This window comes from Saccostrea cucullata, unplaced genomic scaffold (genome assembly GCF_032062105.1).
Source record: "Saccostrea cucullata isolate Sc308-1 unplaced genomic scaffold, CSIRO_AGI_Scuc_v1 ctg496, whole genome shotgun sequence".
Taxonomy (NCBI): domain Eukaryota; kingdom Metazoa; phylum Mollusca; class Bivalvia; order Ostreida; family Ostreidae; genus Saccostrea; species Saccostrea cuccullata.
Window position 1 is genome coordinate 410,228 of NW_026930996.1, and position 21,958 is coordinate 432,185.

General features: G+C 32.7%; 1 protein-coding gene across 4 annotated transcripts; it reads left to right on the forward strand.

Moving 5' to 3' along the window:
- The first annotated feature begins 232 nt into the window (after positions 1-232).
- LOC134230970 (inhibitory POU protein-like) lies at positions 233-21,595 on the forward strand. 4 transcript variants are annotated; one of them, XM_062712842.1, is made up of 3 exons: positions 233-307; positions 13,379-13,450; positions 19,443-21,595. In XM_062712842.1, exon 3 carries the CDS (start codon positions 19,527-19,529, stop codon positions 20,316-20,318), a length of 792 nt encoding a protein of 263 aa, XP_062568826.1. In that variant the 5' UTR covers positions 233-307; positions 13,379-13,450; positions 19,443-19,526; the 3' UTR covers positions 20,319-21,595. The 4 variants fall into 4 exon arrangements, with proteins under 4 accessions (XP_062568826.1, XP_062568825.1, XP_062568824.1 ...); XM_062712841.1 differs by lacking the exon at positions 233-307 and adding an exon at positions 9,074-9,264; XM_062712840.1 differs by lacking the exon at positions 233-307 and adding an exon at positions 11,766-11,994.
- The last annotated feature ends 363 nt before the right edge of the window (positions 21,596-21,958 follow it).

Below are 21,958 nucleotides of genomic sequence, written 5' to 3' on the forward strand. Positions count from 1 at the left end.
AAATTCAAGGAGATGGCTTATTCAATTCCTGAATTTCTTCCAACATACTCTCCTTGTTGAATTTTTAAACACTGGGAAAATGTAGCTTCTTTAAATAGACCGCCGCCAGTTGACTTTAATATTTATATGTTATTAAATTTTCAGATTTATCAATTTTAGATGTACCCCGGCTTAATTTACCTGTTCATTATAGAAATTTACCTGACCGGGAATGTAGTGATTTCTGGAGCTTATGAATTGTCAATTTACTTTCAATTTTCTGGACATAGGTGTTTTTTGCCCTCGATAAATATACCTTTATTAATGGGTAAGTTTCATTGCTATATAAATCCCTTACTATTTTATACCATAGACTCAGAAAACGAAATATTCTATTTTTATTGTTGTCTTAACTATTATAGTTATTAAAATTCAAAATAAAGTTACTAAAATTCAATTCAAGCGCTATATATCAAACACAGGCACTGCCCACGTTGTCATAATGCGTACCAGTAACTCGAAATGAAATAGAGCGTAAAAATAGGGTTTAACATGTTTATTTATTTTTTGTTAGGGAAATTGGGAATCATTAGATTATAGAAATTCAATGCAGTCTTTCTGGGTCTCTTCTGAAGTAATCAACTACATTTCTAAAACATTCTTTTTACTTAAATAAATGCGGGAAAATTAGAAATAGTAATTTTATAACAAATATTTTCGACTCAACATAAATACATATATTGATGTTATGCAGTCGGTATGTATTTTTTAAAAGAGTTTGAGTTGAGGTTTTTTTTCAGAATACATTATAAATGTCTATCTGGCAGACCAAGCTGGAGGACTCAACTTTAAACCAGTTATCTTTTTTTAGTAAACAATATTATAACATTTCTAATTATTATTTTTTTTTCATTTATTATTATTTACTGGATTCAATTGAAGGAACTTAAAAAATGTGAAATTATGTTTATTTGGACTGCTTTCATGATGATATTGCATTATAACCCACCTACCCCTCACTGAAAAAACAAAACTACCGAAATTTACAGTCAGGATTATTGAAAAAAGGGGCCAGTTTGGGGTTGAGGAGGGACCCAATGCCATGTACATATACACCATAATAATTAACTTATTAAATCTTATATATTTTTTTGGACTCAAAAGGGGGCGAGTCCCTTTTTCTTTATTCCGAAAGAATATCATACTTTTGGACGATTACCACAATAAATGAAACTGTTTTTGTTTCTGACATTATTTTTTAAAAATACTCGGTTTGCCGAATAGATTTTTAAACAAGCAATTTGATTATGAAGCTTTGAATTACAGTATGGAAGCCAAGAAGATTTCGCTAAGTGCTGCATACAGAATTTTTATCATAATGTTCCATTGTAAGCGTTAAATCTTTTCCACCTTGGGTCACGCGTTATTTACAATAACTAATTTATTAATTACATGTAGGACTAGTGCTGATTGATAGGTAAAGTAATAAATATTTTCACTCTTCTCAATGTCCTCTTTCATTCTTGGGGATCCGGGGGTAACAGTTCAACCTAACTAAAAGAAGATATTTTGGAAATACACAGAGTGATCAGAATATTACCATATAAACGAATTTCAGCGATGATATATATAAAATTTCCCGTTAGCGTAATGATAAGAAATGGCAATGCATATCGAATTTTATTATTGCAACACAGTGGCTTTAATATAATTTGTTTCACAAATCATGGACAAAGGAAGTTTTTAATGATACATGCACACTGTACAGATCTTTTTGAAATTTCAATTTTCTCAGAGTGTACAAAAAAAATTAATGACTTGCCTAAAAAAGTTTACAATTTAGTCTTTGCAAGTGCTTGTCGATAAAATCTTAAGGTCAAGATCTAGTAAATAACTTGAGACTATTTTTTTGGTGCTAGATCCATTATGACGTCATAATCAATTTCAACTTTCTTTTTCCCGTACTTTACTTCTTTAGCAGAATTATGTAGAAAATAGGGGATTTTCATGTCATTCAATTTGAAATCATATGAAAAGTAAACCGGATACCTATATTAAATTTGATATTGATTTAAAGAAGAGGCCATGAACATACTTATTACCGTTTTCTGAGAGACTGTAGGCAATCTGGGTACATTTCCTTTGCCGAATACGAAAAAACTCCCATATTCATGACTGCTTTTCTTAATATTTCATTGAAAATGACAGTTTAAGATACAGTTTTCCATCTTGTTTACCAACAAATTATGCCCCGAAACACCTTATCTGACCAAGCTAAAGTTGTAAAGTATCAATAAAAGAATTTATTTCTCAAATTTGATAAATCTGTAGGCACCTTTCATTTACTAGATCTTGACCTTTATGTACCCTTGAAATTGAAAAAAAAATCTTCATTCTGTGGTGTTTTAATTGAAGGTTGGATTTTACTTGTCGAATTCAGGAGGATTTTAAATTTAAGCATGTCTAATAGGATGAAAATTGATTGGAATCACTTCCTCGCTCAAATTCTTCGCACGGGCCCTCAGAATTCCTGACCACCATGTTCCCGTGATTAATTAAACTTCACAAATTCTTTCCGGTTTAATTAAATTGTAGACACCTTCAAACTCTGGGGCCGTTCCTTTATGTACTGTTTTAATCAATCTCTATCACAGACAGTAATTTTGTTAGGTTTCCTTCGTTCTCTGTCCATTTCGCCAAGTCACGCGAGATTTTACGTTCTCACTCCTTTATCTTTCCTACCCGGGATCTTTATTGACAGTAAAGCTAAGATATTCCCCTAACGTCACGTGACAACAGAATATTCTCTGTGCAAACACCTTAAACCTTTTCTTTTTTTAAGTTGAAGTACAGCTGATCGTATTTGCGAAATTTAAGATGTCTCTTGAATTTTTTTCCCCTGAATAATATTTGTATCAAAAATTCAAAATTCAATTGTTAATCCTCGTTGAGAGTGATGACCTTGAGCCTAGGTCAAAGCCGTCAGCACAAACAGTAGAGATTGAACTCTTCCAATCAAGGGTCATAAATTATTTCAATATGTCATTGTTCAGTGACCCTGACCTTTGGAATGACTCGCATTTTGATGACTTGTAAAGAGTTACATGAGCGTGTAAATAATTAGTATGATTAGAATGTATTTGCTGACAAGGCATTGTATCGACCATACCGGTATAACTTATACGAGATGATGACTTTAAACGAGACTGCTGATGTTTTCGTTACATCAACTTGTTTGTCAATAATTTACCTCATTTTATAAATTGTTCATACGAAGACCTTGCTCTTGTGTATCGAATCAACTGAGAGGTATAAAACCCTGTATGCAGGTGATTGCTGCATAATTAATTGAAGTTGACGATAGAAAAGGTCAAGTCATCACGTTTATTATAAAGCTTTATTGTTAGACTACCGCTGACCTCTTTTACTCTTTTTTTTTATAGTAAAATATCCAAATACGAAACATGTGCCAAACTCTGTGGTATGAATATATCGTATCGAAAAAGAACGGATTTCAATTTTCCAACAATTATCTACACTATAGTAGATCGAATGAAAATTATTATTTAGTTAGAAAATAGTTTTAATCAAAGTACTCAGAAGTACAGAGAGCCGGACTCATTTACAGAGTAGAATGGATTTCTTACATGAATCACTTTATATTCTGTTGAAAAAATTATTTTAAAACTATCAATATAAATGATAATACACTGACAGTGAGTTTTCAATCCTAATACCACGGTCCGATTTTGTCGGAATCAGAATTAATCTGGTACCGCAGCTGAATGTAAACAAACAGGCCAGTTTGGTTCCCTCTCCTGCTTTACCTCGTATTTGTAGAGAACTACGATAACACTGATTATCAAAAATCCCTACGCTAATGAACTATGTTCTTTGACTTATGAAGTTTTCAAAGTAATTACTACTAATGTTTATTTTATATAGATAAAACTTCGTTTTATTTTTGTTGCTTTATTTAGCGTTTGTATCATCTCAAAAGCGGTTGAGAGTAAGAACTATATTTTTGCACGTAGCTTTAAAATGGCGACTATGGGGTCAACATCCTGCCTTGAACAGGATCACATAAGCCGGCAATTGCTCTTTGAGCAATAAGCCCGGCTAAAAATTATGAATAAATAAACTGTGCAGTTTTGTTTGTTGCCTAAAGTTACAAGTCTGAAACAAAGGATTTAGAGAATAATGTTTTGTTTCTTTTTTAGGATTAATTCGAATACTGCTGAACGATTGATTGTTCTTTGTGATTTATTATCTACCCGCTCCAGTTTCCTCGTTCACTGACCCAAATCACCAGATCATGTCCTCATCAAATTTTCATGAGTAAAAGTTCCCATTCTTTCTCTCTTTCTCCCTTTCAACATAATATACCATCTATGTGTCCTGTATTTCACTGATTTCAGTATTGTTATTTTAAAAAATTCTCTTACAAAAGATACTGACTTCCCAGATAAATGGGTTATTTATGAAATAAACCATTTTCTATAGAAAGCTTAGGGACAAATGATACAAACAAAAAAATGGATGTCTGGATGGGTATATATTTTGTGGCCTAATTTCATTGCAAATGATGCAAATAACAAATTTCTAGAATAGAAAGAAGAAATTGTAAAAGTTCTGCGACGTTAAAAAGTATGCTCTTCTGAAACCATCCTTATTAATCTATACAAATATTTTTCACTTCAAATCCCATTTTTTTGAAATTTTGAATAAAAAATCAAAAACTAAGCGGTGAAACTTATTCATTTTACTCATTTAAACATTACCCAAGTTATCATTTTCAAATTTTTTGACATAATTTTGTTTGTATCATCTGTCCTTAATTTGCTAAGAAAGCTCTGACATTTGACTTTAAGTGAAATTTGTCATTATTTTATTAGGAAAGATTTGTAGTCTTACATGTATATACTTAAACCTGGCATACACGACGACGCTTCAAAGAACCCTTTGTACTGAAGGGGGGGGGGGGGGGGTTTAAAAACCAGAGATCCTGTACATTCGCAGCAATAAGAAAATTTAAACCTTTAATTTGTAACTTATTGTAAAATATTTTGGCTTTTATTCCAGCTTTATTGAATATGTACAAAATGGACATTCTCGCGAAAATAGGGTGTTTCGAAAATTTGGTGATCTTCATTATACACGTACATGTAGCTGGTACCGACATTAATTTGGAGAGAAACCACTGATATCTCCATTTAACAGTATGTTGTCATTACTGAAGGATCAAATCGGGGGAAATATATAGATCTCTTATAAAACTAGAGGTACTGTGAGCAATGAGCTCACTAAATGATACCCCCCGCCTTCCATATGAATAAAATGGCAGTGTCCATGTTTTGCTCTGGAAAATCCAAAATATATGTCAGATCAAAAAGTAAAATAGGAGGTGCACAATGGCAATATGTAATAAAGATTCTGTGAAAGTTTCATCAAATTTCATTCAGTGGTATGAGAGGAGTTGCGGATAAGAGATGGGTACCCCAAAGCGTAACAGACGGACGGATGACGACATTACTGAAGGATCAAATACAGACGGACGGAATTAACGATTACTATATACCCTCCCGCTTTTCAAGCGGGGGGTATAATAATCTAGAGCATCTATGATCTAGAGCAGGGAAAAGCTGAATCAACCTTCCATTCAGTGAATTTACTATAATTTTTAATTTTACATTTATTCATGATATTGAACTAAAACACAATTTATTTAAACCAAGAACAATAGAGCTGTGTAAAGTATCCCATCCCAAGTAAAAAAAAAAAGTGAAAAAAAGTAAAAACGTGGCTCTGGTTATTACGTTGCAGATTGTCTTGTTGGTTATTGCTGGTAAATATCGTGAGAATGTTCGGCGGCCATTGCCACCCATATCTTCCACAGAAATCTTAAGGGGGTAACGAATCAAAAGACAAATCTAATCTAGAAGATTCAATTCTCTTCCCAGAAATCTAATTAAGGTACAGACTCAGGTAGATCGTAATTCCTGACGGGGAGAAATTAACAGGTAACCAATCAGGGGATATTGGACATATGTTGTAAAGTATGACGATTGAGTTTCTACCCGGTATTGCCGAATAACAGGAGCATAAAGGTGTCAATTTCTCATATACCACCCAGAATTTATTTCGCAAATGTGTGCATGTTTTAATTAGTTTCCAATAAGTTCTATCTTCAAACAATCAACCACATCATATAATAACAATCATACCTTCAAGGTATAAAAACAAAACTAAGACTGCTCAATATTCCTTAGTTCTTAAAAAATGTCTGGAAAGGCGCGCAATAAAAATATTTTCAAAAATACCCATCCTACAATCTTTTCATTATGTCACTGGTCATTTAAATATATTCTGAAGAATTTTAAATATTATTCGATAGATTCTCCCCTTTAGGTCCATTTCATGTTTACAGTTATATAAAGATCACGAATTTACTTGGAATGCTCATGTCGTCTAAGGCCCACAAACCTGTAGGAGATGGTTTTTTGATAACAGGTACACTATGTCAATCCCAAATATAGGAATTTTTTACTATTGCGTCTTCCTTCCATATTGTTGATAACAAAGGAGATTTAGAAGGCAAACGCCTTTATCGTATTTTATGGTGCAGTTACGAATTGTGATTGCTGAACATTTATAACAACTTCTGAGGCTAAGTGTTTAACAATCTTTGAATTCAAACCTCTAACTTTATTTATCACATTTGACATTTGAACAAAGTAAAATAATTAATCGCAACCACCTAATTTTTTAAAATCAAATTATATTCTTTGAATTTGCTTGTTACAATTGCGTCTTCCTTCCATAATGTTGATAACAAAGGAGATTTAGAAGGCAAACGCTTTTATTATTTTAACACCCAAGAAATTGTGAAAAAAAAACTTACTGTGTTTTTTTTTAACAAAGTAAAATAAAATTAAAATTTTTTAAAAAAAATACATTAAAAAATAAATAATAAAAAAAAACTTACTGTTTTTTTTAAAATAAATAAATTAAAATAAAATGAAAAAATAAAATAAAACTAAATTAATTGAATTAATACTAGTAAATAAATAAATAAATAAATAAATAAATAAATTTGATTTACTTATATGATTTGATGATCACAATAATCTTGCAATATAATGTTGAAACTACTGCAGTTTCAAAAATGAATCCGAGGGTATTTTTTTATTACTGGTATTTATGAGAAGTATTTGTTATTATTTTCATTTGTTATAATCAGTATCTGTTATTATTACAAGTATTTGTTATTATTGGTATTTGTTATTATTATTGATTTTGATTTGAACATATTTTATTGCTTATACTTTACAATTGGGATTGGGCAAAAGTTCTAAAAACACGCCCTCTCTACATATACATTATACCAAACAATCAGAAATAACAACAATAATAATAATATAATAATAATATAATAATAATATAATAATAATATATAATACACATTTCATATGTAAAGACATGCTGTGATTTACAATTAGAAATAATTATTGTTATACTTTTTAATGTGTGGTATTCATTTTCAAAATCATTTGTATATTAAGTTATTCAGTGTGCAGCAAAAAGTTCAAAAAATTCTTTCCTGGCTTCTGTATATTTTTTGCATGAGAAGTGACAGGTGTCCTCAGCAGCTGCCCTGCCTGCCCAATAACTTATCTCCTATATACAGTTACACAAATCGTTATTATTCAACTTACACCATTTTCATTTAACAAACATTTCACAATTTTATTGACAGGTTAATGGACTTCAAATATTCGTACTTTGATTGACAGTAATGTGTACTAATTTTGCCTGACTGTGTTGCAGAAAGTGTAAAGTTGTTTGTAGGTATGCAGGAAACGAGAAAGAAATTGTCTCGTCTTCCATTTCTCTTCAAGTTAAAACTGCTTCAAAATATTGATGATCAAATACAAAAAAAGAAGGGCGCTTCACGGAGAACATTTGATTCTGATTATATTATTATATTAGGTATAGTATGTAACCCCCCCCCCCCCCACACACACACACACAGATTAGCGTCTTGATATTCCTTTTAATTTATTGCCAGGGGATATTAACGTTGGAAAAGGCGTTTATCAACGTTTACATATAGATTTGGAGTTTTAATGATATACAGGCATATAAAAACAATTTGAGTTTTAAGTTCTTCAATTAAAAAAAGATGTCATTATTAATAATAGATAAATAAACAAAAAATAAATTAAGATTTATTTCAGAGGAAAAAGTGCAGTGCTATAGATTTTCCGATGTTATAAAACCTCACACACGAGAGACTACCATTAATATTATATGTAGAAACTGTGTGAATTTTTCACTGGCGGTATCAAATATTTACAAACAAGATAAATCTTTTTCATTCAGGATTTTTATTCATACATGAAAATACTTCAATTAATGAGGCTCAATGCACTTCTTCAGGAGATGTGTATTTATATATTATTCTGAATTACAAGAACAACATACTAGTAACTAAAATATTCGAAAGGGAAGGGTTGGGATAGGGTGAGTTGCGAATTTAATATCCATTATAAAAATTGCTAAAGTTGTTTTAAGGATGTTGAAACAAGCAAAAAGTCATCTAAGAAATATATTAAGTGGAAAGTTAAAAATGAAATTAAAATGTCTTTTTATTACAATTATAATTTGGAACAGGTGGGTAGCCAGTCGTGTTAAACGTACACTCGATCTCAAAGCTTACTCACGGCCAATGCGTCTTCATTTCACATTATAATTAATTAGTTTCTTCTAGTTAACTGTGCGAAAACACTTAATGAAGAAAGTGAAACATCATAAAAATCACCAACGCTTATCATTTATTAATTCAAAATATTTTCAAGAAAAAATATTTTATGTAAATTGGAGGCTGACGGGACTAATTCTCATTCCACATATGTTAAGTGGCACCAGCCTCCAGGTAACGGTGGCCAGAACGAGGCTGTTGTCTTTGAAGTGTTTCAGGTAATTTCGTGTTCCCGCCTCCTGCCTGATTCCGCAGACTCCAAACACCAATCACAGGCATCCATTTCACATTGATTTACAAAACCAACTTATTCCATTAATGTAACTTAAAAATATGGTCAAAACCCCCTAAGTCATAATTTTCACGAAAGCGGCTTAAACTTAAAGGTTGCTTTAAAGAATTTCTAATCTGAAGTCGTTTTTTGATATATATAAACCTGAGGTAGCAATTTCAGTACCGTTCTTTGAGGTCCATTACCTGTTTGTGAGATGTCCGGATACGGCCTGTATCATCCCCACTCCCAGGTAAGAACTCTGTAACGATTTTCTTTCCACATTCCTTTAATCTTTAATGTCAAGTTTATTCTCCGCTATAAGATTTTGAAATATTAAACGAGGATTACCCTTGCTAATTTGGCCCGGAATATCGAATGACATCCGCCATCGGCTTCCCTCATAGTTTATGGATGAGACTTTGCAATTTTTATAATTTTCCGACACTCGATTAATTTGTATACCATAACTTCAGTTATAAGATGCTTTACTTGGAAAAGGTTTCAAACTAGATTGGTTTACTCAGCATACTGTCTCGTAGTTTTAGTCATTTTAATCGAGTTGTTTTTCAGCAAAAATTACGAAGGTTTATATTTTTATGACGAGGGATTTACAGCAGTTTTTGGATATATATACTTGTGCGTCTTATCTTTTTATTCATTTTTACTTTATTATTTTTCTATTGTCTTTTATGTCTGTTTAGGAATGAGAAATTCCAGGATCAGGAATATTTTATGTCTCGGAATAAGAAAATACTTTAATAGTAAAGATGAAATTTTAAAGAATCTACGAAAGGTTCTTCAACCAGAAAAGCAATTTTATTTTAAAAATGTAAACTTTGAGATCTAGAACATGAAACAGACTTTATAAGAATACAGCGACACGTTTTTCTGCTATCGTATTTCCCGGCAGGGAAACCAACAAGTTGTTGATGTGAAAATTATTCGAAACTCAATCGTTAATTAAGCTGTAAAAATGACGACGATTAAATGTCGAAATAACGTGATTTCTGGATTAGGACGGTTTCAATTTCCGATTAGATCCTTAGATTTATTTAGAGTGTAGCCAATTAGATTGAAATTAACAGATAGGGGGCGGGGAAGGACACTTAAAACTGAAAATTCCCGACACCTTAAGGGCGCCGCACGCGCGATACCTACCAAAGGTGTCAACACGCAATCTGCAGCAAAATTTCGCCAGGTTTAAGATTAATTCTAGTGAAATAAAATGTGCACTGTTTTTTCCCGTGGATTTGTAAATAACTACCACCAGTAATCAATCTGTCGGGTTATTTGTATAAATACGCTCAATGGATTGTTTGGATTTTGTCCGCTGTCCCTTGTGAGCGCTTCAGATGACAAGAGAAGACTTTTATTTAAATAATCCCTAGATTACGCCAAACGATTCAAGCCTTTTGTGGCATTCCTACTAAAATTAATAAACATCAGTTTTGCACACTCCGTCTAACTTGACAATAAACCGGTAAAACAAATTCAAATAAGAAGCAAATTTAAAAATCGTTATAAAATGATTAAGATGATATGAAAACTGTCGGAGAGAAATAACAATTAAATGAAGCAACACCAGATCTTTGGCCGCAGCGGTAGAATTATTGGACAGTATTTACCTATAATTGAGACAGATTTGTCGGAAATATCACCAAAGAAATCAAATCAACGTTCATTAATTTTCACGCTACGGTAGCGATTTTGCAACGTTGCGTCATTTTTCTTGCGGCAAATTTCATCAGGTGCGTCATGATTTTGTCTAAAGTCTCCAGAGGCTTGCTTAAAAAATACTCTGCGATTTTTTGCTTTCTTTCATGGTCTCTTGATAGGGCAAAAATTAAAAGTGATTTGTGTTTGAAATAATTTAATATTTTGCTGGATTGCTCATGTGGTATTTTCAGAACCCTAGATATTGTCTTTTAATGACAGTGGTTCATTAAGAGAAGTGCCGAACACCATTTAACTTCAAGGTCGCAATAGTTTTTTCTCTTTTCGACGAGAGTTTTTAACTTCATTTGGCATTTGGAACACTGAAAATATTAATAATTCCTTTCTAGTTGAAATGGAATTATTATCTCTGTGTAGAAATTGCTCTTCTGTTCAGAGAGTGGGTTAATAATTCGAGGTTTTCAAAAAAAAAATGTTTTAGGTTTTAATTAACAAAATCACTTAAATTGTAGAATAAATGTAATATCTTTCTCCCTCAAGTTTATTTCAGCAGTAATGTACAAGCCTCTCTCTGAAAATGTCACATTTTCAACAAGAACATTTTTGCATTGGAAGAAAATTGAAAGATAATTATATTGCAGTAAAATATTATAAGATTGCTCCAGGTGCATATAAATCTAATTAGTTGTCGTTACTTTGGTAATGGCTTTACTCACAGTTGAGGGGACATTGCAGCAAAGTTCAAACTATCAAATTATAACACGGATGGCGAATAGTTAGTGCGGTTGTCATTTAGCTCGATAAAGACGAATGACATCGTTTTAGCGAGTAAATGTAAATCGGGTATTGTCTAGAATTATCACATTTTCGTGTTGGCATTTGTAAGACGTGTGACCTGTTACCTGTTCATGTACTGTTGCTATTTTTTTTTTAAATTTATACCTGATATTAGAACAGGAGGCATTCCTATTTACGATTACCGTTTGATCAATTAATCCTAAACTGTAAACTATTCTGGGTATGAAGTAAGGTGATATATGTCGCGCGCGCGGGGCGCGTGCCACCTGTCTTCTGCTTACCTGTTATCGTCTGGTCCCCGGAGGTCACATCAAAAAGGGGCTCGTTTAACAAGAGCCGATGAGATCCGATGATATTCATTAAAGGGTACCGTTAATTTGTTTGTTGACAAAGAAAAGCCTGTCGTATAAAGCTAGGTGATCTCTGATTCTTCACATTCATAACTAACCACTAGGCGAGACACACGAGAATGAAATATTTTGAGGATTTTGATAATGTCGAAAAAGTGGTGAGTTTCATCAAATATTTAATAAGCATTGCACGCTAATTGCATGAAATTAATTCAACTTTATTAAACTATTTTAAAGGGAAATACTCTGTCTTAAATTTACAAGGAATAATGTCTCCAAGTTTGAACCACAATTGCTAAATTTTAGACGAAGTGTGCTATTTGAATTTGATAGTTTTTAACCAATAACCAAAAACACGTTCAGGAAATTCTTAATTTAGAATGGAGTTCGTTTTGTTAGATCATGTTTAAAGCAATATCAAACAATACATTTAACTAATTTTTAATTACATCATATAATTACACTCGCTTTTGAATTCAATAAAAATGCATAATAAACGCTAGGAAAATTTCAACAATTCCTCTAACAGGTGATAGTTGCCAAAATTACGAATTTTTATAACAATATTGTGATGCTTTTGAATTTTACACCAGGTTCATTAGTCATAATGAAATAGCGGGAAGGGGAAATTTTCAATTAATATAATCCAAGTGCAAAAGGTAAAAGCATATTTCTTTTTATAACTTATTGAATTGAAAGTTTTGTGTTGTATAAATATGCGACAAAAATTTATATGCAATAATATTAATAAAAATCAGGTTTATCAACGAGAAAATCAGAATTTAAAATCAAGTAGTATAGGCACATCTTACGATTATTTTTTAAAGCTATTTCAAACATGTTTTACAAATAGTGATAGTAAAGTTGCCTAAAATGCTATTTTTTCATTAATCTTCTTGTCCATGAACAAAAGGTGTTGTAAAAGCATATCTCTATTTAATAAAATTTTATCAATACACTTTTCATAATAAATGTGCGACAAAATAATTAAACATGGAATAGAGAGAAAAATCAGGTTTATATCAACAAAAAGCAGAATTATTTAAGTAGAGTAGGCAAATTTTATAGGATATATTATACTAAATTGTGAATTTAGGTCAAGCCGTCAAAGTCCAGAATACATGTAAAGTAGATCTATACTCTGTACTAATGGACTCAAATCTTGACAAAAATACTTTTTAATTAGAAAATTCATCCTTGCAAAGGACATAAATAAAAATAAATAAATAAATAACATGCCCTTTGCCTATATTTTCAATGTACACCTATAAAGGTAATTATTGATGCGAACTAATGAGTGTACAGTCCCTTGATTTCTTCTATCAATATTTGTTTGGCTTTACTGGCTGGTTTGTTCGTTTTCATATCTTGTGTATATCAACTGATGAAACTGGGGGGGGGGGGTTAGCGAAATTAACCTATCGGTCTGGCGATTGGAAACAAAAGACATTGGAATACTAAAAAATGAACATATAATTGTCAGCATTAATCGTTTTTAAAAGAACAAGGATAAAATTTATGATCCATTTTCGTATGTTTCAGACACTGACCACTCTGGGACCCCCACGTGACTTCGGAGGGGATCACGAGCAATATCCAGTGGTGTGGAATAAAGTAAGTTCCCTTTTTTTGCTTTTTTTTAAGTATAGTCATTTTACCTTTTGTATACTCAGTGTATGTGTTATGTGAAAATGTGTGTGATTAAGGGTGACTTTTATATGTATTATTAGTATATTTGTTTTGCTTTTAATAACCTTCAAATGTAATGATAAGAAAAAATAAAAAATTAAAATTTTCACAATATTTTGAAAACAAATAGGTATTCAAAGAAAAAAAATGATGCTACATACAGAAGAAATTCTTTCAGATTGGAGAGATAGCAGTTAGTTTCTAATAAAATAAATTCATCGTAAAATCTTAATATGGTGTCGGATAGTCACATTACTCATCATCATTAAGTTGATAATAATTCAACAGGTTCGTTATGTGGTAATAACAACAGGTAATGCTGATCCTGTTCCTATGTCGCCCCCTCTCAACAAAGACGGTAAAAGGTGGGCACTTGATGTAATTTTCCGTTTCATTCCACTTTATTATTGCATCATTTACTCTTAAATAGAGAAAATTATGACGAAAGATCATTATGAGAAGTAATTTTCAATCTCTTTTTTATTGAACTCAATTTATCGAAAAAAGAATCTGCCTTTTTAAAACCACAGTCCTCGTCATTTCGTATCGGGACTCGGAATCTATCCAGATATTCCATATTCATTACATTAGTCTGGGAGAAAATGATACGTACATGTCATAAAGGAAGCATTTCGCATGGCAAACAAATTTTTCCGTAGCTCTGTAAAACCCGACAGCTGTACTTCGAGGACACGTTCTACCCCGACCACAAACCAGGAAACGGGAATTCAATCTTATCTCCATCCTTGTCCTCGCGCAAGTCGCACGTTTTTGGCAATCGCCAAGAGTTGTCTCGCTTTGCTTAATATTACTGACGGAGAACTTGACTTAGGATAAAAACACGTGCACTGGAAGAAATATTGAGTATGTGCATGTATATTTTTTTTTGAAATACATGCACATACTCAATATTTACATCAACTTCCAGTTCGTGGATAAAAAAAAAATGAAAATACATGTAGTTTAAATCATATTCTAATCTATATTGCATACATCACAATGACTAACGTCAAAACGTTCCATTCAACTTTAAACTCAGACATTTTTGATAGAGAAATTGTGTTATTTCCTTTACTTTGTAATGGAAAATTAATTATAAAGAAAAAAATAATAACCTCCTAAGTATACTAGTAGGGTATACTGGATTGGTACAGATCACGCTTTTGTATAAAATATAATGAAGTGTCGAAATAAAACTTTATAACAAGGAGAGACCCTACGGTGAATTTATTTTTATTTGCATATATACAGTGTATATCTTTATGAAATGTTAAGGAAAACTCAAAACAGACAGGGTATAATTATATAAATATTTTGATGAAAACTTTTTATTACGATAAGTATTAAATTATATTTATAGAACTTGAGAAATTTAAAAATGAAATTAAATTTAAATGATAATTGTAAAAAATAGCATTTCGAGAAAAGAGTCTTGAAATTTTGGATAAAATTTTGTTGAATATCCCGGTTATATCCTCAAGAGATAAAATCATGCATTGATTTCTTTTCATTGCCTCGTAATAATACGTAAAAAGGTCAAATAAGGTATAACTCAATCAAACATAGGCCATATATAGTCTTTATATACATGTTTTATGAATATGTTATTTTTTAAAATTATATTTAAAATCTTAATATTTTGTCTTATACCTTTTAACACTAGATGTATTCAACATTGATTAAAACTGCTTTTTATTAATTTAACAAAAAGTACACTAAATAAACACTTCAATTTAATATACGTAGAGAGATTTATTCGAATTAAATAAAATCGGAGTTATGCCTCTTTTCTAAAGTAATGCAACACCTTATACCGTATACGATTTCCGTTTATTGCATTTCCTTAGATATTTTCCTGCAAATATTTTGAAGCTGTTATTTTTCATTAATGAAAAAAAGTTTATGTCGTAAGAAGTTTGAGGTTGAGTCCATATTTTCACTAAATTGACTGGGCTGTAAATATACCTTTTCGATTAAAATTTCAGAAGACTATCGATCTACAGTTTATAGTATGTGGTTTGAGAATTGAACTTTTATAGTCTTTGGAAAACAATTTAACAAGGGCACCGCAAAGCAGAGCATATCTATAAATCAAGGCAGCATACGATCCCGATGCAATTTCGACACTTCCGTTTTGCACAGGACACACTAACAAACACATCATCGTTACTATTATATCCCCTCCAACTCCGTGGCGAGGGGATAATAATACTACCCAGCTTCAAATTCTGATGCTTTAGGTATTCAATTATTGTAGCATGTACATGTGTACAAAACGTTTATGCGATCACAAAGGCCTATCTATTTTACATGTAAATAAGGTTCCAGTATTTACTTGTGCGTGTAACCTGCTTAAAACAATATAATCTGCATGTTGGACATCGGAAAATTTTGTTGCAAATTTGTAATGAACTATTTCAATGACAGAAAAACATCTTCGCTGGCCAAGGGTTTCTGATTTATAAACTTCTGTTGTTCATAAATCGATGGAAAAACTTTTTATAAGCTCTGATTGAAGCAAAATTGCATTATTGTCATCCTGTACAATAATGACTTCTTATGCAACACTGTATAACATTTTAAAACTTTATTTTGGTCTTTTTTGTCGTAAGGGTTTAAATAACATACAAATTATCATAATAACATGTGTATTTAACCAGCAAAATACTAGTAAAATTCTCGAAAATGCAGTTCATATTAATGAGGAATTTTTTCCATTTCTTATTAGAGAAAAAAATCATCATTTGAACTAAAAAAAATGATTTTGATTCTAAGATACATTGATAAAAATTATTTCTGAGACACTAAGGAAACGCTGGAAGAGAGAAGTATCGCGAGATTTTGAGGCACGAGACTTTAACATAACCTGACTTGTGTCAAGTCCTGCGTGCCGTGGCTGATAGCGAAACCATTAGCGGATGAAGTGCACACTTCAGGAGAATTAATTCCATCAATCGCTCTATAATCTATTCCCAAGGTACAAATTCTCCAAACTTTTACCCGCAAATTAATATCACTTTGATAGATGCGTGCAGTGCACTATGTTTTTCTGAGCTCGACAGATGATGAAATGCAGAGAAAACATTTTTTTAGTAACAAGTAAATTCTGCAAATTTTAATCTTGTTGAAAGAAATGTATGTTTATTGTCTTTACTAGCTTAAAATATGTTGTAAAATTTTTTTAAAATTATCTAATAAGGCCGATAATAATTTCTGTCTGATATTTGAAGTTAACTCCAGTGTGAAACTGGTCCATTTCCTTAACTTCATGTTCCTTCGCTTAATAATACGCGGAGTAACCACACCTCTTCATGAAATCGTAACTCTGCATCATAGGCATCGACATAATTGGCTGTAATCGCAGCAGTAAGTTAGTTTTTGTCCTCCGATTAAAGGTTCAATTGCTAGATTTTTGACTTCATCAACTCACGCACGACTTTTTGTGTTGGCTGTGATGAGCACGTGCATGCACGATGAGGTCTTAATTATTACACACAATAGACGTTCATATAAATTGCTACCGTATCAAATTCGTTCTTGTTTGCAAACCCAGGACACGTGCAAGTAAAGTCTATGATTTGCAGTTGACGAGTAAACTAGACCACGTGATTTTGTACCGGAAGGAAATTGTCAATTTGACTGACGTTAGATGACTAATTCTGAATTTCCTCTCACTTCCGATGATGAACTCAAATTGAAAATGAGAAAACAAATTAAGCAGATAACAGCGGCATTGATGTTGCTGATTGGCCACAAAACAAACGGTTTACTTTCTCTTTGGACAAACTTCAATCCCATTTCAAAAGAGACGTTTCTCCTCTCATTTACAAGAAATAACGTCAATAATTCCCCAACTGCCTACCGTCATCTTAACACATTATTTACGTGGTAATTAGATTTTTCTTGACATTACTTTTAGCAACGAGAGAGCAGGTGTTTTGTAATCCCGACCGTCTTTTTCCCAAACAACTTCTTTAATTTTCTTTTTAAAAAAAATCAATTTTTAAAGAAAAAAATATTGTACAATTTGAACTTTTCTCCATATTTTTGTTTTAAGTTCTTGCAAGTTAACATTTCAGATCATAATTGTATATATTGTTTTTATTTTAATCTTAGTTTTACACAATCTTCTTAATAAAAGGAAGACTGAAAGAAAATCAGAACTAAATCACAGAAACACAAACACACGCGAAATACTTAATTTTTTATGAGCTTGTCTGCAAGAACTAGGGTAGATATTAAAAATTTATAATGATCTGTAGAATGAGCGTTCATTGACCATTTCATGCTTACAACCAGCAATAGGTGATCGATTCTTACTACAAACAAATATCCTTTGAATCGCATTGAAATTAAATTTGAACATGTGCACTTAAAACAGGGTAGCGTGTTCCAAAAGTTTACTTCATGTTTAAACAACGTACGTTCTTATGAAGAAAATTGATTTTACGGTTAAGGAAGCCTTTGATAAAACAAAGAAATAATCTTATTTAGTTTAAAGGATCAGGAATCAATTTTTAAATATTTTTCTTTATCGATCAAAATTAAGAATTAGGACTACAAGAGAAAAAAATAAAAAAGGCAAACAAGGAAAGGAATATGGATTCGAGGAAAAAAGCCCAATAAAACGGCAATGTAATATCATCAGCGCTCCAAATAAAGAAAGACAATAATCGGAGAGTTTGACATTTAATGAAAATGTCGGAGACCATCTCTCCAATTTCAGCGGAGACGGTCTGGAGCGATGTCGGACTCCGCTTTGGTAATTTCTGGGGATATAAACCTCGGTCTGACTGCCGGAGTCCTCGTCTCCCCTGGTGTGTTTTTCCTCCTTCATCAGTTAACGGCTCGTCCCCAATTCTAAAGCTGTCGTGCGGCTAATGAGAATAAATTATCCCCTGTCTAAACGGCTGGAAAAATTCCTCTGAAGATTCCTTGTCACCTTTGATAAAAAAAATTAAAACAACCCATCAATTAAAAAAAACAATATTAAAAGGATTCCTAGAGACAAAATTCGAGGAAAAGGTATCCAAGTGAAGAGAAAGCTTTATGATTTTAAGATACCGAGAATAAAGTCGTTGGAGTCGAAGTTCAGCCCCCTGGCAGTCATAGAATTTGTATCGGAGCGGAGTTTTATTGGCTACAACAACTTTTATGTTAATGAAAAAGAATCATTTCTAGCTTAAAATATAATTTGTCCATAATAGTGGCCTTTTAAAGGGAGCATGCGCCTCTAGTTGATGAATTAGTAAACCCACGTGACTCAAAATAACAGAGAACAGGTGCCTGGTGAATGAAGCGCTCAATAGTAAAATGTAATATCAATTTTCTCTGCCATAGACATATATTCCTCTCTCTCTCTCTGTCGACTTCAGGATCGTAAAAGTTATATTGGAGTAGCACAAATCCAGCCCGAGGCCGCTGGTCGGCCTATCCAGAATCCACGGAGTGCCAAACAATGATGAACACTAAGCAAGGAGTGGGGTTATCCTCCTTAAACCCCGGTCATGTTTCGGGAGGGAGGTATTCTCCGCCCTACAGACCCCCCGACCGTATGCGCTGTGTGACGGGGAATACGGTACGTGTTGGCCCGACCTCTTCGCGTTAGTGAAGGCTCCTTTCCTTTGACGTCTTTCATATTTTATGAAGCTTGTGTTTTTATCTTGACATTCTTGTGTTGAGAACTAATTTACCTGAGTACGAGATATCAATAAAAGCTGGGACCAATGTGTTCCTGCTTAAACAGCATCAATTATTTATCGCAGTCATTGATACTTATACTGACATTACTTTGAAATTATTTCATTTGCTTGGGACTGATTTTAAATAAAAACAGAGAAAGGAGAGGTCTTACTTTTAACAGGTATGTTTAATTTTTTTCTTTCACCATGTCTTACGGATATTTGTTTATTTTCAGGGTAACTTTTTTGATGATGGCATTCTGTCGCGAGCAGAGGTTTTGGCGGCTGTGGACATTCCAAAACAGTCATCACAAAACTTAATGAAACATGATGGACTCTATGGTCACACTGCCGACTTAGGGGGGCACAATGTCACCCCACCACGACACCAAATGCAAATGAACTGTCACACGGGCTTTGGTCCCGGGGACTCAATGTTAGAGCAGTTAACAACAAACCACGGGATGTCGCTTGGTGGAATGCCGGAGAACCACTACAGCATCGCTAATTCTATACCACACAGTCACCACCAAATGTTCCAGCCAAGTGTCTGTACCAACCTTAACGCCATGGGCGGCCACCACACATTCCCCGGACATCACCCGGTACACCACGCTATACACGACACGGAATGTGACCCGCGCGAACTGGAAGCATTTGCCGAAAGATTCAAACAACGCCGTATCAAATTAGGGGTCACACAAGCGGATGTTGGGTCTGCATTGGCGAACCTTAAACTTCCAGGCGTAGGATCTCTAAGTCAAAGCACAATTTGTAGATTTGAATCACTGACATTGAGTCATAATAACATGATAGCACTGAAACCTATTCTTCAGGCCTGGTTGGAAGAAGCCGAACGGCAGGCGAGGGAAAGAAAGGAAGCGGAAGCTGGCGGTCTAGCAGCTGAACGGAAGCGAAAACGTACCTCAATAGCAGCTCCGGAAAAACGGTCACTGGAAGCATATTTTGCGGTGCAACCAAGGCCCTCTGGTGAAAAAATTGCCCAAATTGCAGAAAAATTGGACTTGAAGAAAAACGTTGTCAGAGTTTGGTTTTGTAATCAAAGACAAAAGCAAAAGCGTATGAAATTTTCGGCCGTTGCCCCTCATTGATAACATCTTATGAAAATTCAAAATTGACGTTTCATACGCATAAAAGGCACTGATTGCGTTTGTCTTGTGCACAATATTTCGCTGACAGTGTCAACCGAATGGTCTCCCCTTGGATCACTTCCGGTCACGGTCAGTATTTTGTGCTGAAAATTTCGGGTACTAACTGATATGAATTGTGTTAGTATGCTGGTAAATTTTATGCTATTTTGAATACCTATAAAATTTTATTTATACTTGGTAGTGTGTGCGTGCATAACAACCAACACTTGGAAGAAAACAATGTTTCTGTCAATGTGTTGAACGTGTCACATTTTTATACAAATGGTTCTACGTATTATTACATTAATTAACAAACCTACTTAATAATTGAATATTTATTTTATGTTTTAATGATTATTGTAAATATTGTGTGATATGTTTTAGAAATGTTATTTATTTTTTTAATTTATTATATTTATTTACTTCTTATTTATTACCTTTGATTCTGTCTCATTTATTGTTGAAAGCGTTCAGGAAAATCAATTTTTACTAATGATGCAAACCATTCAACATTGCTTTCTTTTCTTAAAAAAAGAGCAAATCGAACGGACTTTAAGAGATGGCTAACTATGGTCGTTAAAAGAAAAAGGATATTTATTGAGAACCAAGAGCAGACGGAAACATTAAAATTTTGAATTATAATTAAAGTCTAAGCAATATTTGGAAAAAATGTCTTTGTATAAGTTTTATTATAATCAGTCTGATTATTTTTATATAAATAATTATTCTTGCTGTAAATTAATACGCCGTTTTCTGGTGTCATAAAAGAAAACCATATATGTTCAAAGAATTGTTTTATTGAAATGAAATTTTAAAACCGTTAATAGATTAAGATGAAGGTAAAATTGCCGTTAGTATTATGTTTGATGTCGGCATTAAGCGTCAGAGTCAACTTTCCATGCTATAAAGCGAGTTTAATTCTGTTATTAAGTGACAAGAACCGTCTATTTCGCTAATACAAATGGAAACAATATCATTAAGTGCGTAGACATTAGGGGATTATTGTTGTGTTTCATTGTCCAGAAGTAGAACACGACACATCAGTGGCTGTACCCACGGGCGGGCACCTGTCGCTCTACCCCCGGGCGGGCACCTGCTGATGATCACGCCGATCTCCATAACACCTTTCTTATTTGTTTGTTTTTGTTATATAACAATTGTTGGTGTATACAAATGAAAACTGATTTCATCAATTGATTGTGTATTTCATTTGAAAAATAAAAAAAATGAGAAACAGATTTTTTTCTTTCATTAAAATTGCAGTTATGTTTTTACTTTTGGTCTTAAAATAAAGTGTATTGGTTATGATCAGTGAAATAATTCAATTAAAATTGATACATACGTGCTACTTCTAATCTGAACTTTGTGAAATAACTTTATCAAAGTAAATTCTTATTACAAATAATTTATATACTGAATGGATTAGTTTTGCATTTTTATTAATTATATTTCAATTAGAAGGCTATTTTTTATAGCATGAAAAAATAAGATATGAATATTGTACACAGCAAAAAATAAGAAACACGTCTTTAAAATGGAGAAAATTATTCTTGAAAGTGTTTTATATTTTGAATGAAAAATAAATATTGGGAAAAATTAAA